Source organism: Onychomys torridus, chromosome 19 (genome assembly GCF_903995425.1).
Source record: "Onychomys torridus chromosome 19, mOncTor1.1, whole genome shotgun sequence".
NCBI classification, from domain to species: domain Eukaryota; kingdom Metazoa; phylum Chordata; class Mammalia; order Rodentia; family Cricetidae; genus Onychomys; species Onychomys torridus.
In genome coordinates this window covers 5,628,902-5,645,231 of record NC_050461.1, presented here as the reverse complement: position 1 = coordinate 5,645,231, position 16,330 = coordinate 5,628,902, and the positions used below count along the sequence as shown (strand labels likewise).

The window sequence follows — 16,330 nt, the reverse complement described above, 5'->3', positions numbered from 1 at the left end:
ATAAAACCCTAGAGCTGACATAGATCTTTTTCTGGGACAGTCAATTGAGGCAAACTAAAATGTCTACTTCTATCATTTTAATGGCATAATTTTATATCTGCCAACTTTTATTCATTTTTGAACTTTAAGGAAGATAGAATAGAAAAATTTTTAAGTCTTTTATTTAAAGAAATAGTGATGCATATACCTAAAATGATTTTGCAAGGCCCCTCGAAAGCTCTCTTAAGTTTCCCGTCTCCTTAGGAAATTCTTTCAGCTCTTTTAGTAAATTTAGAAGTTATGTGTCTCTGTATTTGAACAATGCATGGTAGTAATCTTTTTGGTTTTAGACATCACCACTTAACATTTAGAGATGAATTTATTCTTTTTTTTCCCCCTGTCTTTCCGCTTACTTCTTCATGTATAAGGACACTTTTCAGGACCTTCCACTATAGTCATTGTAATTTTAGTTCACTTTTCAAAAATATAGTTTTGACTGAATATAATTCGTATCTATGCTAAGAATTTGCTGTAGTTACTGTTTATCCTTGCATAGTATTTTGTTCTGTGGTTGATAATTACCTTTGAAATATTGAGGTAATTGTAGACTGTTAGGTTGGTAGTAGTACTGTGTAGAAAGCCTTTGCACATTTCACCAGTTTTCCTGAATATTTTATAAAACTATATTGTATGGTGCTGTAACCAGGGTACTGATACAGTCCCTCTTATTGGGATTTCTCCAGTTTCATTTGCATTGTGTTTGTACGGACCAGTAAGTTCTGTGTGGTATTCTTACCTGTGTGTTCATGGGATTACCACCACAGTCACAGTTTGAAGATTTGTAGTGTACAAAAGTAGTTGTTGCTCCTTCCCCACCTCTCCTTCACTCACCACGCTCAGCCATTGGCAACCATTGATCTCCTTCCATTTCTAAACGTCTGCCATTTCCAGGATGTTAATTAAACAGATCCTGCTGTATTGCAGCTTTCAGGCTGGGCTCAGTTTGTGTTTATTCCCTGGAAATTTATCTGGCTGTTGTGTATTTGTTCTTTTATAATGCTAGATAGAATTGCATGGTGCTTATGCTGCCCTTCAACCTTCTCACCTGTTAAAAGACATCTGAGTCTCTTGGGTTTGGGGCTGTTATCAATAAAGCTGATATAAATGTGTGGTAATGTATAGGTTATATCTCTTTAGGACAAATGCTTAGGAATGGAGACGCTGGGTTCAGGTTGTACCATTGCCAGTGCTGACTGTCTTTTCATAGGCCTATTTCTCATGTATGTATCTCTTCTGTGAAGTGTTTTATTTTAAAAACGGCTTTATTTTGTTATTTTATGTGTATGGGTATTTGCTTGCAAGTTTCTTATGTTTGTGTACCATGCACGTGGCATGCACAGTCCACTGAGGTCAGAAGAGGGCATTGGATCCCCTCGAACCTGAGTTAGAGACAGTTGTGAGCTGTCATGTGGTTGCTGGGAATTGAACCTTGGACTTCTGGAAGAGCAGCCAGTGCTCTTAACCACTGAGCTGTCTCTCCATCCCTGAGAATAGTGCCTTATTAGATATGTCATTTGCAAGTATTTTCTCCAAATCTTTTGTTCTTCCAAACACTTAACAGAGTGTGTGTGTTTTTTTTTTTTCTTTTTAAGACACAGTCTCATCATATAGTAGACTACCCTAAAACTCAATTCCTGCCTCAGCCTTCCAGGTACTGAGATGACAGGCGTGTGATGTCACACTTGTTTAACAGGGTAATTTGGGGAGTAAGCTTTCTTTTTTTTCTTTTTTTCCTAAAAGACTTATTTATTTATTATGTATACAGTGTTCTGTCTACATGCATGTCTGCACACCAGAAGAGGGCTAGGTCTCATTATAGATGGTTATAAGTCACCATGTGGTTATTGGGACTTGAACTCAGGCTCTCCGGAAGACAGCCAGTGCTCTTAACCTCTAAGCCATTTCTCCAGCCCAGGAGTAAAAGATTTTAATTTTGACAGGTTTTTCAATTTATACATCATGTTTTTGACAATTTTAGGAACTCTTTATCTAGCCCTAAATATTGAAAGTTTTCCTTTTTTCTCCCTGAAAGTATTACTAGTTGTACTTTATTCTACATCTGCAGTTTCATTTAATAATGTTATGAAATGCGAAGCTTAGGTGGAGGCTCACTGTTTTTGCCTGTGAGTGTTCTGTTCCACTAGTACTGTTTTTTGAAAGATTATTGTCTTATCTATAATTTATCTGTGTATTTGTAGCTGGGTGTGGTGGGTCATGCCTTTAATTCCACTTTTAATTGCACTCCAGAGGCAGAGTTGAGTCTTATCTCTGAGTTCAAGCTAGCCTGGTCTACAGAGTGAGTTCCAGGCCAGTCAGGACTACACAGAGAAATGCTAGATCACAAACAAACAAACAAACAAACAAACTTTATGTATTTATTCCTTCATGAAATTGGTTTTGTGTCTTCCTCAAAAATCCAGCTGGGTATTGTGTAGTCCTCTCTAGGCTGTGTATTGGTTGTGTTGATGTATGCATATGCTTCTCTTCCTGTATCACACAACCTTGGTTCTTATTACTATAGGTATGTTGTTGTTGTTATTATTATTATTATTATTATTATTATTGTATGTATGCATGTATTTCTCTGCCAGTACCACATGGCCTTGATTCTTATTATTGTAGATATGTTGTTATTATTATTATTGTATGCATGTATACATTTTTCTGCCCATACCATACTATACAGCCTTGATTCTTATTGTTGTAGGCATATTATTATTATTATTATTATTATTATTATTATTATTATATGTTTGCATATGCTTTTCTGTCTGTACTACATAGCCTTGAGTTTTATTATTGTAGGTATGTTATTATTACTGTTATTGTATGAATGTAGTAAGTCTTAATACTAGAAGAGTAATTCTTCCCATCTTGTGTGTGTGGAGATTACATTACTTATTCTGGTTTGTACCTACAGAAGCACTTGCCAGGATATGATTGGAATTACGTTGTGCCATTAATTACATTAAACTACTGTACTTACTTGTCTAGGTCTTTGCTTTCTTTCATTCGCATTTCATACTGCTCAGCGCGGAACTTTGTGTGTGCCCTGTTAAGCACATAATAAAGTGTTTCATTTTCTTCAGGGCAGTTCTAAGTGCTGCTGTTTTTAATTTAGATTTCTGCAAGATTACAACATTAAATTTATGATATTTTGGTGTACACACATGTATCTATGTTTTATATGTGTGAGTATAGGCACACACATACCATGGCATACATGTAGAGGTTAGAGGACACTTTGGCAATTGGGTCTTGCCTTCTACCTTTTGAGGCGGCATCTTTCTTGTTTCTGCTGCTTTACAGCATTTGCTACGGTAGCTTGCTTGTGAGCTTCCGAGTTGCTGTCTCTGCCTCCCATAGGAGTACTGGGATTACAAATGTGTACCACCACACTTGCTTTTTTGGGTAGGTTTGGGGACTTTGATGATTTCCTCATCCCTGTCTTTAACTCTCACTGTTTGGATAGCAAACCTCTCAGAGGGTCAATTTCAGTCCAGCACTACTCTTTCTATTGTTTCTCCACCTCATTCTGCAAGCTTTGTGGGAGACTTCTTTAGCATATCCCTTTGAATCGCCTTTTGAGGTTGCATGTCCCTGCCACAATATTGATTTCTGAAATTTTTTTTTTGTACACTTTTTAAAAATTAGTAATACCGTTCTTGTTTTTAAGGGTACAGTCAGCATGTTTTCTGAGAGTATTAAAGTAAGTTTTTTGATATTCATAATTCCATTTTCCCTTCTCCTTCAGGTTTTATTTATGCTGTCTTATATGTTGTCTTTCAAATGAGGTCCATGGGAAAGCAGTTGGAAAGCCTTGTCTGCGTACCTGTTTGTCTCAGTGGCTTCAGCGCCAGGGACGCCTAGGGGTCTACAGTAGGACCTTCTCTTGATGCTGCTTTCCTTAGTTAACCCTCAGCTCGCCACTTTCCTCAGAGACTGTCAGGAAGGTGTTCCCACACAGGGTGCTGGCAGGGAAGAATGTTCTGGAGTCTGTCAGTATTTAGGCTGTAAATTTGTGTTTAATCTCCCTTTTAGGGTATCATGTGTTCTTGGCTCCATGTACTTAGTCTGAAATTTATAGATTTCTTAGATTTTAACTCTCCTCTTTAATAGTGAGATTAATGAGGGACCTTTCCTGTCCTTGTCAAGCTGGTAAGTGGTAGAGATCTGAGAGTCTGAAGTTTTATTAAACATATTTTCAGCTGATGTACGTTTAGTTCCATCTTCTATTTCAAGAGGCCCATACGACCTACTACCAATCCTAGAGCCTTTCAGGGGTTCTGTCATCTACGTCACATGCATTCTTAAAAAACAAACTTTAAAGATTTATTTGTTTTCATTTTATATGTATGAATGTTTTATCTGTGTGTATTTCTGGTCCATTCTGGAGGCCAGAAAAGGGCATTAGATCCATTGGAACTGGATTTTCAGATGCTTGTGAGCTACCATGTGGGTGCTCAGAACTGAGCTTAGGTACTCTGCAGAAGCGTTATGTGATATTAACTCCTGAGCCCCCTCTCCAGCTGTATATGCCAATCAGGAGTTTAATATGAGCTGTAATGTTGATTTCTGTGCGGCTCAGTCTTTGTCATCTTGACACAAATCAGAGTCACATGGCGAGAAGGATCCTCAGTAAGGATTTCCCTCCCATCAGATTGGACTGTGAGCATGTCAGAGGAGGCATTATTCTTTTTTAAAACAGATTAAAATCAAAAAAATTATGTGTGTATGTGAGTAGTGTCCACAGAAGCCAGAGACATTGGATCTTTGGAGTGGCCCTATGTGGGTGGTGGGAACCGAATTTGGATCCTCTGTAAGTAGTACACACTCTTCACCACTGAGCCCTTGCTCCAGCTCCAGTATTTCCTTTTTTCTCTTTTTCTTCCCTCTCCTTTCTTCCTTCCAAATCCTCCCATGTACCTCTCTCTGCTTTCCTTTTAATTTATGGCCTTTTTTCCCCACTAATGGGGCTATTGCTTGCATATATGTGTATGTGTGCAATCCACATAGGGCCACTCCAGAGAGATCCAATGTCTCTGGTCTCTGCTGACACTGTACTCATATACACACATAATTTTTTAAATTTTAATCTTAGAAAAAAAGGAAACAGTGCCCACAGTTCAGTCTGATGGAGGCAAATCCTTAACTGAGGTTATATCTTGCCAGGCTATTCTGATTTGTGTCAAGTTGACAAAACCTAAGCAGCACAGACAGCATTAGAAATAGCCTTCGTGTGTGTGCATGTGTGTGGGCGTGTGTGTGTGTGTGTGTGTGTGTGTGTGTGTGTACGTACACGCACGCACGCACACATGCACCTGTTCAGTCCTTAGAATGTCACTTGTATGCATGTTTTTAGGGCTCACTGTTTGGCATTGGACTACCTGTTGCTGTGCTCTTTCCTGGGGAAGACTACCTCTGCTGCTCCCAGCTTTACTCAGTTGCCTGTATTTCTTTGTGTACAGATGGGGTCCAGCATTTCCTTAATTAGTGGTTGATGTGGGTGGTGCTGTCTCTGGATAGGTAGGTCTGGGCTATTAGAAAAGGTAGATGAGCAAGCCCAGGGAAGCAGGCCAGTAAGCAGTGTTCCTCCATGGTCTGTGCTTGAGTTCCTGACCTGACTTTCTTAAGTGATGGACTGTGATGTGGAACTGTAAGCCAAATTAACCCTTTGTATTGCACGTCGGTTTAACTCAAGGTTTCGTTGCAGCCACAGAAAAGCACACTAGCAAACCCTTTTGAGACAGGACTTCTTTCTTTCCTTCCCTGAGACAGGGTTTCTCTGTGTAGCCCTGGCTGTCCTGGAACTTACTGTGAGGACCATGCTGGCCTGGAACTCAGAGATCCGTCTGTCTCTGCTTCCCCAGTGCTGTGATTAAAGGCGTGTTCCTGATACTGGGTGGCTTGCCCTAATTTCTTGTGTGGCTAGGCTGGTTTTGACTCCTGATCTTCCTGCCCCTTTCTTCCAGTGCTGCAGTTGTAGGTCTGCTCCGCAGCATCCTCCACCTTCCTAATTGGAAAGTTAACATTGTCTTCCAGCGCTATAGGTATCTTAAAGTTCTTTTCAAAAATTATTCTTACATATTTTACTAGTGTAGGATATAGTTGCTGTTTATAACTACAGGAAGTGTGTTTATTTGAATGTCCATTTTCTTCTGGAAAAGAAAGAGTACTAACCTGTTTTTTCTAGCAACAGCTGTGTTTAGAGGCCGGTGTATTCCAAGAAGCATAGTAGTTGGTGATCTAAGCCAAGGATACTTAACTGTTTTGAGTCCTTTGAGTCTTGATTTTTGTAATACATGGTGGTATAGCCAATGTCTTCTTGCATTTGTTTTTCTCATTTAAAAGCAGGAGGAAAAAGCTATTACAGTATCGTTTTTTGAATATTTTGCTCAGCAGAGAAATAGTATTGTTTATGTATACTTTTAAGGAAACACCACCAAACAAATGCTAATAATGAAATGGCTTCACAGATACACTGGCTGGCTGTGAACGGGAGGACAGAACTACTCCATGACCTTGTGCAGCACGTCAGTGACGTGGATGTTGAGGATGCGATGGGGCAGACAGCACTACATGTAGCCTGCCAGAATGGGCACAAAACGGTAAAGTCCTCCAAGGAGATGTTAAAGGAAGCGCGTGTATTTCTTTTAAAAATTTTGAATTCATGAGAAGTTTTTCATTTTGCATATTGGAACATGCAGCATTATAGCAAAATACTGTTTTCTGTTTTGTATGGCCTTCTGACTAACATTCTGTCTGGGCAGAGGCAATAGGAAACAGTGCTTTTGCCTTTGCTCAAAATAGTTACCATTTTGATTTTAGTTCTGATCTACTTTCAATAAATGACTGTTTTTTAATACATCTTTACGTAATAAAAGTATGTCTTTGCATGTATTTTAAGCAATTATGTTTAATCTTGACTTTAACAAGTACCTTTTCCATTTTTTATTATTAAGTGTTGATGGAATCAGTGAGTAAGGTGAATATTGATACTGCTTTGTAAGATTTCCAGTTATCATAGCTTGTGTCCTCTCCTGATGGAAGTAACTTCCTGCAGACTTCTGTAATCCTGCATTTGTTCTGTGGTGTCACCTCCTGTTGTTGGTGTCTAGACATTTAATTGATAATATAATATAGTTTTCATTAGGAAACTGCTGTTGTGTATAAAGATGGATAGCTTAAGGTTTTAGATTTTCTGTTTTAGTGTATTTCCTATTCTGTTGATGCTACATTTTTTTCTTTCACATTTAACCTCAATGGTGATTGTAATTTTTTTACTTGCTAGTTAGCCATAACACTAACAAGATGAATTGAAAACAAAGTCATTTACCAGTAACTAAAAAAGTTTATTTGTACATCTTCATATTTATTTACTTTTATTTATTTAATTTTATTTTTTGAGACAGACTCACTGTGTAACCCTGGCTGGCAGGAAGCTCCCTATGTAGATCAGGCTGTTCTTGGACTTAGAGTAATCTTCTGTGTCTGTCTCCTGAGTGGTGGGATACAGGCATAAGCACTATACTCAGTTCACCATCTATTGATTTATTTTGGGTCAACTCTCTCTTAATCTTTTTTGTTGGGAGACAGTACTAGGATCTAGGTTTCTGTTTCTGTGTATGTGTGCATGAGCATGCACAACCTTGAGTGTTATTCCTCAGGTACCATTCCTCTTTCTTCCACTTTGAGTTAGGGTCTTCCATTGTCCTGGAGTTCATTGACTAGCTTAGGCTGGTTGACCTTTGAGCTTGCCTGTCCATGCTTCCCAGGAGCTAGGCTTGCAAGCTGTGTCACCACACCTGTCTGTCTTTCATAGGATACCAGCCTTCTTTAAGATGGTGAGGCCAAGGTTAATTTGTGTTTAATAAGGGTCTGGGGAAGAGAGGGGTGTAAGATCTTTTTTTTCTTTCTTGGAATATCTTCTGAATACCATTGTTCATCTGTAGATTTTTTGTTTTATTATCTGAAAAATATCCAAGTATTTTTAACATTTTAACATTTCTTCCCACTAGTTCATCATTTCTTTCATTCTCTCATTAATATTATTGGATTTGAAAGTATTATATGTGAAAAAAATGCAGTGTCTTGATTTGAGTGACTCAGCTTTTCTCCCTTCCCCTTGATGGTACCAGAGTTCAAACCCAGGGACTCGTGCATGTAGTGCTCACTGCCTGAGCTGTGCCCAGTCCCAGTGGGCTAAGTTTCATAGGAATTTCTGGATATTAGAAAATTAGTCACTGACAGCCCTCAATGGATAGGAAAAGAACCTACTTTAACATCAGCTTTCTGTCATACCAGATGAACAGAAAGAGCATCACTTGCTAAGACCTACAAGAAATATTTGTTTAGGAACTCCTGGTGTTATAATTGGAAGAAACCCACAGAACCTAACTTCAGCTATTTGAAGCTAGTGTAGAAACAAGGGTTAGTAAGAAAATCTTGGTTTAAAAATACTTGGAGGTTGTAATATAAATTTAGATTTACCTTCTAAAGTTTTGACAGTTGGGTGGTATAATAGTATTCCATATGGTTTACATCCTAAAGCAGGCATTGTAAAATAATGGAGGATTCCTCATAGTCATTGAATGATTGAATCCTCAGAGGATTCATAATGAACCTGAGTTCATTGAGTCTAAAAATGTTCTGTTAACATCTTAGTGACTTTCTTGGGTAGTGAGTTAAAGTGGCCTTTTTCTTTTTGGCTTTTCAACATGGGGTTTCTCCCTGTAATAGACCTGACTGTCCTGGAACATGCTTTGTAGACATGCTTTGTAGTTTGTCCTCAAACTCACAGAGACCTGCCTACCTCTGCCTCTCCAGTGCTGGATTAAAGGTGTGTGCCAACCACACCTGGATAATGTTTATGTATTTATAGAACAAAATATAAAACTTTAAAGGGGAAAGAAACTGTATTAAAGTATCTTTGAAAAAAGTCTTACCAGCTTTTTTAAATTGAAGAAAACAAAATAATAATAATAAAAATTCACTGAAATTTGCCCTTTAATTTTATTTTAGAGTAAATCTCAGGAGTTCATGAAAACATTTTGAACAAATGTCTAAGAACTCAAAAAGCTTTGTGGAATTTACAAATAAATAGATATTCTTGCCTTTTTGACAAGAAATGTTTTTTCAGCTATATACTACTTTTCTAAAAGGTAAAAGACTTGGTAAACAGATTCTTTTTTTTTTTTTTTTTCATGATTACAAATTTAGGCCTAGGGTTGGGAAGTTAGTTCAGTGAGCAGGCACAAAGCCTTGGGTTTGGTCCTTAGCTCCTAGGGGGCAAAAACAGAAACTGGGCATACTTTATCATGGTTGCCTATAGATGTAGCTGCTTCACTAGGGGTAGCTTTAGAATTTTCTTCATCCTCTTAGTAGAAAAAAAAATGCTTAGAAGCAGAACATTTTACTTTTTATCCTTACAGCATAAGGCACAATGATTTTAAGTAACTTCTTTTCTTGTTTAAAATGATCAGATGAAAGAAATGAGCATAGCTCCTTAATCATTTGACTTTTTAGTGATTTTCTTTATATAATCTTATATTGCACTAATAGGTACATAATATCAGTTTCATTATTTTGAAAATTAGTTTAAATATCTTTCAGTGTTTGCTTTTCAGCTGGATCATTATATTTTCTTTGTCAACTTTTCTCTGCTATACTAATTCTCTTCATGGCATCTCTATCTGGTAATGATGTAATTAAGGACAGTGTTGTGAACACTTTGGAGGACACTTAGAGCAATGATGTGTATTGTACTACCACCATTAATATCCATAATGTGGTTGTGTAGCAGCACAAAGAGGACTATCTGAATCTTTTACCTTTGCAAGAAGCTAGGCTCATTGTGTTGTTTGATTTGTTGTTTTTTGATGTCCGTTAATTTCATTGCTAGAAAGGATAGTAAGACCCTTGTTCACACACAAACACTCAATTCACTCAGATTTTTTTTGTTCAAAAACCAAACTTACTTTTTGCTCATTTTTTTTGTTATTCTTTAAGATTTATAAATGTGTTGAATTGCCATGAATGATTGGAAAATTTTGGATTTAGAAAACTCATGAACTGTCAGTCTCAATGTATATGTTAGATTATATAGAGAATTAAGCACCAAACCACAATTTGTTTCAAAATAAGTTCTACTTTTAAAAGAATAAATTTTAGTCCCTAAATTTGTGTGACCTGATACATGAAGCTTCTCAGGCAGTATCTATTCCTTTACTGTTTGATCATTGTTATTCTGAGAGTTGGCTGATAAAGTAGAGCTATTTTGGATTTTTGTGAATTGTAGTCTGTCATTATATTGGGTAGAGGTGGTCTCATTAACACCTTCAATTAAGTGACTTGAGATTGCATGTTAGTATTCTACAGTTAGTATACTACTTGGAAGGTTATAAAATCTGTTAAAAATGTGTTGTGTCTTAAGTATACCTTACTATATGAAAATCTTTTTTTTTTTTTTCCTGACCCCTATGTTCCTCTGAGCATCTTCTCATTCTATAAGGAGAAGGGACCTATGTTTTGCCTAATCAGAAACTACTAGCTGAATAGATTTTTCTTTTTTTAGAAGGGGTCTCACTTTCTGTCTGCCTCACTGACCTAGAAATCAGTATGTAGACCAGACTGGCCTTGAACTCACAGAGATCCTTGCCTCTATCTCCTGACTTCTGGGATACATGCATGCATCACCCATCCAGAAACATTCTAACTTGTTTTTAAAAACTGTGTTTGTGTTTACGTGTCTGTGCATGAGGTATGTGTGTGAGCATTTTTGTGGAGTTCAGAGGACATACATGGAGTTAGTTCTCCTTCCACCTCACATGGGTTTTAGGAATTGACTCAGTTTGTCAGGCTGCATGCCGAGTACTCTGTCCACCAAGCCATCTCTCTGTCTCTGAAACTCCTTTTTTTAGGAGCTTACTTGCTGCTGTAATTTCTACATACAAAAATGACTTCTGTTCGGTATAGTTTTAAAAGTTATTTTTGTTAAATTAACTTGAAAATGTATGGGCAAGACTGTTGGAGCCAGCTGATGAGTCAACTAGGTAGCTGGGTAGAGGTGTGCAGATGAAGAGACAGTGAAGGAGACAGAACAGAGTCGAGAGAATGGCCAGTCAATGCCAGACAGTCCCAAGTTTATTTCACAGCCAGCTTCTATACAAACTGAAAGGCAGAAGTAGAGCAATGCACAGCATAGGCTTCAAACACTATCTACCCTGTCCTTGAGTCAAGGAGCAGGCAGTTTCATTTTCTGTCATGGTGTGCCTCCAGCTGGTGTCAACAGCCTGAGTTTAGCTAGATAATGTGTTCTTTCCCATGGGCTAATCAGTTTTCAAAATACTTATGGGTTCTCGAAATTGAATCAGAAATTTATTTTTTGTCAATTATGTTGTACCCTATTGGTACAATTGAAAATTTTTAAGTAGCATTGCTTCAAGACCTTTGATGTGTTGATTAAGTAAATACTCAAAGAATGTGTTCCTCCACCTGAATTTTTGTCTGTTATGTATACACTGGCATGTTTACATAGTTGGAAACTTTTAGTATTTTCAAGATTGTTTACAGTCTCGAAATGTTGGTAAGGCTGGGCAGCAAATACCTCAGTTTAATTTTATGTAGGTTTTATTTCTCTTGATATTTCACTTCTAGATCATGAGAATACTTTGTTAGCAAGGAAAGGGTTTGCTCTAGTAGTTAGGCCTTTTACTTTTTTGACACTGTTTATTGCCACTTTGGATCATCTGTGAATGACTTGTTTAATTAAGGCATGACAAGGGCTTCAGAAAGGCTCCTCTCCATCAGGGCTCAACAGGACCTGGCAGAGCTGGAAGGTGATGGGAGAGCTGTGGTGTGCCTGTGTTGCAATGAGGACTTCTTAGATACCTTTTACACTTGAATTATCTTTACTTGCCTCCCGAAGAAATCCTGTGATTAAGGTTACCTGTGACTTTATTGCTGCTTTTCCTATTATGGTATGTAATTAATAGTTGATTGAGTTTTAACTGTCATTTTTCTACAGTTTTTAAAGCTTTCATAAAAAGAAATCAGCAAACAATTAAAAAGATTAGTGGTTGATGACCTTTCAATCACTTTAATGCCATAAGAATTAGAAAATCATTTTTTTGCATTCAGATTTTTATCTATACATTTTTTTCCTTCCTGTTAGAACTAGTAGTTCCCCCGATTTTTCTGTAGGCAACATTTACCTACAAGTGAATCCTTAAAACTTACCTCTTTAATAGTTGCATAGCTGCCTGGTGTGGGTGCTGGGAAGTGAATTTAAGTCCTTTGGAAAAGCAGCAAATGTTCTTAACCACTGAGCCATCTCTCCAGTCCATACTGAAGATATTATTTGGGATAATTTTGTTAAAACAGGAAGAAAAGTACCTGGTGGAAAAGAATATGCTAGAATACGCAGTTGCCACTACCTTAATCAATGTCAGTGTCTTTTAGGACATACAAGGATATGACAAGTACATAAGAAAGGCATGGACTTTTAACGTCTGTAGGATATACAAGGATATGACAAGTACATAAGAAAGGCATGGACTTTTAACGTCTGTAGGATATACAAGGATATGACAAGTACATAAGAAAGGCATGGGCTTTTAACGTCTGTAGGATATACAAGGATATGACAAGTACATAAGAAAGGCATGGACTTTTAACGTCTGTAGGATATACAAGGACATGACAAGTACATAAGAAAGGCATGGACTTTTAACGTCTGTAGGATATACAAGGATATGACAAGTACATAAGAAAGGCATGGACTTTTAACGTCTGTAGGATATACAAGGATATGACAAGTACATAAGAAAGGCATGGACTTTTAACATCTGTAGGACATACAAGAATATGACAAGTACATAAGAAAGGCATGGACTTTTAACGTCTGTAGGATATACAAGGATATGACAGGAGCACTAACAATTCCTGTTGTAAGTCTTGCTTTTTTTCTATGAGTTCCTTGAAGTTCATCTGACCACTGTATTGAAAATAGTAAAGGAATGTGTTAGTCTATGGATAAACTAATTTTATCCTATAAGCTCTATAGTATAAATGAAAATGCAGAAGTACTAAAAAAAGTAAATGCTTTTAAAACTGGCATTATTTAAAAGCCAAATAAGCCACCATTCAGCCCTCAGTGGGCTGCTCTATAGACAGTGGTAGAGTTAGTGCATCCGTACGCTCTTCTTTATTGAGATGAAACACTGACAAAAAGCAGCTGACCGGAGCAAGTGGTTCATTCAGCTCATGAGTCCAGGTTGTACTCGTGACTTGAGGAGCTAGAGACATGTGCTTGCACCGTCTCCACAGTCAAGAGCAGAGAGAAGTGCGTCATGTAGCTTGCTTGTCACTCAGCCAGACTTCTTCACTCTTCAGCAGTTGCCCATGAAATGGTACCTTGAATATTCAGGGCCAGTCTTCCTGCACTAATTAGCATTTAAGACAGTCCGTCACAGACATTTCAACAGACCAACCTGATAACAACAGTCAATTGAGACTCTTCCCAGGTAATTCTAAGTTATGGCAAGTTGACATTTAAAAGCAAATAGCAATTCTATAATTAATGTAGTTTATGAGGATGAAACTATGGAGTAATATGAATTCATAAAAAAGTTGGAATTTTTACTTCCTGAAAAATAGGATAATTATTTGATGATGGGCTTTGGTTTTAACCTCTTTTATTGTGTGCTAGAGTATAAATTACCTTTTTGGAATTCAGAATATCTTACAGAAATGGAGATGTTAAATGAATTGATAGGTGCTTATTAGTGGTGTCTGAGTATATGTTAAGGTTATTCATATTATTATACCATTATGTAGTTTTAACAATAATGTATATAAATAAATAGTACATTTTACTGTCTTTGCCTTTATGTTGTTAAGTTTGAGGTAAACACGAACCTTTCTTTCCTTATGGGCATTTTGCCTGCATGTATGCCTGTGCATTACACGCAAGCCTGGAGCACTTAGAGGGTGTCAGCTTCCTAGGACTGGATTTGGAGATGTTATAGCTGCTGCGTTGGTGCTGGGAATGGAACCTGGTCCTCTGGGAAGGCATCCAGTGCTCTTAACCTCTAAGCCATGTCTCTAGGCCCTGAACATGTATTTTCAAGGTACTTACTTACATCATCCCTGAATCTTCTGGGAGATTAAGTTCATTGTCTATAATTTCTATAATATAGTGGATACTAACTACTTTCTATCTCACTCCTGCTTTGAGATCAGATGCAGTTGTTGGGGTAGAAATCTGAAAAGTGAAGTGTTCATCAAAATGCCCACATAAGCCTTTTCTTGAAAAACAGGGATCTAAATGTATATTTACGTATACTCATGCTCACTCATGTGGAGGCTGGAGGAGGGTGTCTGGTAAAGCCATCTCTTTCTGCTTTGCACCTTAGTTTTGTGAGGCAGAGTGTTTTTTATTGAGCTCGAAGCTCAGCAGTTCAGTAAGGCTGGCTGACCAGTGAGCTCTGGGAATCCACGTACTTCATCCTTGGGTTACAGATGTGTGACCATGCCCTGCTTTTATGTGAGTGCTGAGGATTTGAACTTTTGATTTCACAGCAAACACTTTCACCCACTGAGCCATTTCTCTAGTCCTTCTTGTCTAAATTAAAAAAGTTGTATAGGGGATACCGTAGTATAATCTTTTGTGTTTGCTGCTGGGGATTGAGCCCAGGGCCTTGTATATACTAAGCACACACCTAGAGCAAAACAAAACAATCCCTTTTCCCAAATGTTTTCTTCCCTTGAGCCCCTCTTACTGCCAGGCATTCTCATTTTCCCTTAATTTATATGTTCTTGTTTTTCAAAAAAAGCTCCAAGTGAGCTACACTGTTTAAATTTTAGAATTTATGTTGGGATATAAGTAAATGCAGGCACTAATATGACTATGTTTAACTCTTTAAAGAAAATGTGATAATCGGTTGAACCTCCTATTCTTTTAAACTAGGGTCATCTGAAGTGGTGAAATTCAAGATTTAAGCTTATCTTTGGTACATGTCTCCAAGTAGTAAGTTGCTGTGACTGTCTTTCAATTTTTGACAGTTGCGTATTAATTTTTCCTTTATGGATTGACAGAGTTTCTTTAGGCAATGTTAATTTATATATAGTTAAGTAATTTTTTTTTTTTTTTTTTGCTGATGAGTCAAGTTGCAAACACTTTAAAAATGTATATATATACTTTATTGGAAAATGTTTTATACAATATATTATGATCACAGTTTCCCGTCTTCTGGCTCCTCCCAGATCCTGCCGCCCTGTTCACCCTGCTCCATAACCTTTTTTTCTTTCTTTTAGAAAATAAAACAAAGAATAACAACAAATGCAAGAAACACAGACATGCATACATACACACAAGCAAAATCCATAAAAACACAAAATTGGAAGCCATAATATATAAGCAAAAGGTCAGTAAGGCAAAAAATGCCCCCCCAAAACAGTGTGAGATTGAGTTCATTCTGTGTTGGCCATCTACTGCTGGGCATGGGGCCTATCCTTAAGTGATTAATATACCCAGTGAGTCTTTAGAGAAGACTACATTTTACTTGGCAAGTGGTTGTCAGTGGGAGATAGCCTCTAGGATAGGAGCTTATGCCGACTTCCCCTCTCAGTGCTAGGACTTCTTCTGGCTTGACTCTGTGCAGGCCCTTGTAAGGCTGCCAGTCTGAGTTCTTGTGTGCATCAGTCTGTTGTGTCTGGAAGACACTGTTTCTTGGTGTTTTCCATCCTCTCTGGCTCTTGTCATCTTTTCACCTCTTTCCCGGGACCCTAAAGGGAGGGTTTGATAAAGGCATGTCATTGGATTGAGTAGTGAACACTCTTGAAGCAATTGACTCTGTGTGTGTGTGTGTGTGTGTGTGTGTGTGTGTGTGTGTGTGTGTGTGTGTAGGTGTACCATCATGCACTTGTGGAGTCCTTTATCTCCAGGTCCTGGGCACTGAGCTCAGGCTTGTGCAGCACACTTCTGCCTGCTGAACCCCGAGAGCCCGTTTCTCAGTTTCCTTTGTTTGTGTGGATCAGCAGTCCCCGTCTACCTCCCCACAGTGTCACAGTGCTGTTGTCTACAAAGACCAGTTTGTTAGATAACCTGCCAGTTCTGGTTTTTTTCTCTCATCTACAACATTTTTTAATGCCTTTATGTTCAAATTCTTTTCTTTTGGTTTCTATATCATCTAATTTTTGTATTAATTCCTTTTGGGGGGGGAGAGCAAAGGTTCCCCTAATTTCTACTTCTTTTGAGAAAGAAGTATTTTAGGCATGAAAACATATTATA

At 37.8% G+C, this 16,330-nt stretch overlaps 1 protein-coding gene across 3 annotated transcripts in view; it reads left to right on the top strand.

Annotated features, from left to right (window-relative positions):
• The window catches only part of Hace1 (HECT domain and ankyrin repeat containing E3 ubiquitin protein ligase 1), a 111,031-nt gene that overhangs the window by 25,420 nt on the left and 69,281 nt on the right, over positions 1 to 16,330 (top strand). For 2 of the 3 annotated variants that reach the window (XM_036168628.1, XM_036168630.1), the window contains exon 6: positions 6,516 to 6,647. The exons of the other annotated variant lie outside the window; for it this stretch is intronic. In XM_036168628.1, coding sequence (XP_036024521.1) covers positions 6,516 to 6,647 — 132 coding nt within the window. The remainder of the gene's footprint in view (positions 1 to 6,515; positions 6,648 to 16,330) is intronic. 3 annotated transcript variants of the gene reach the window in all.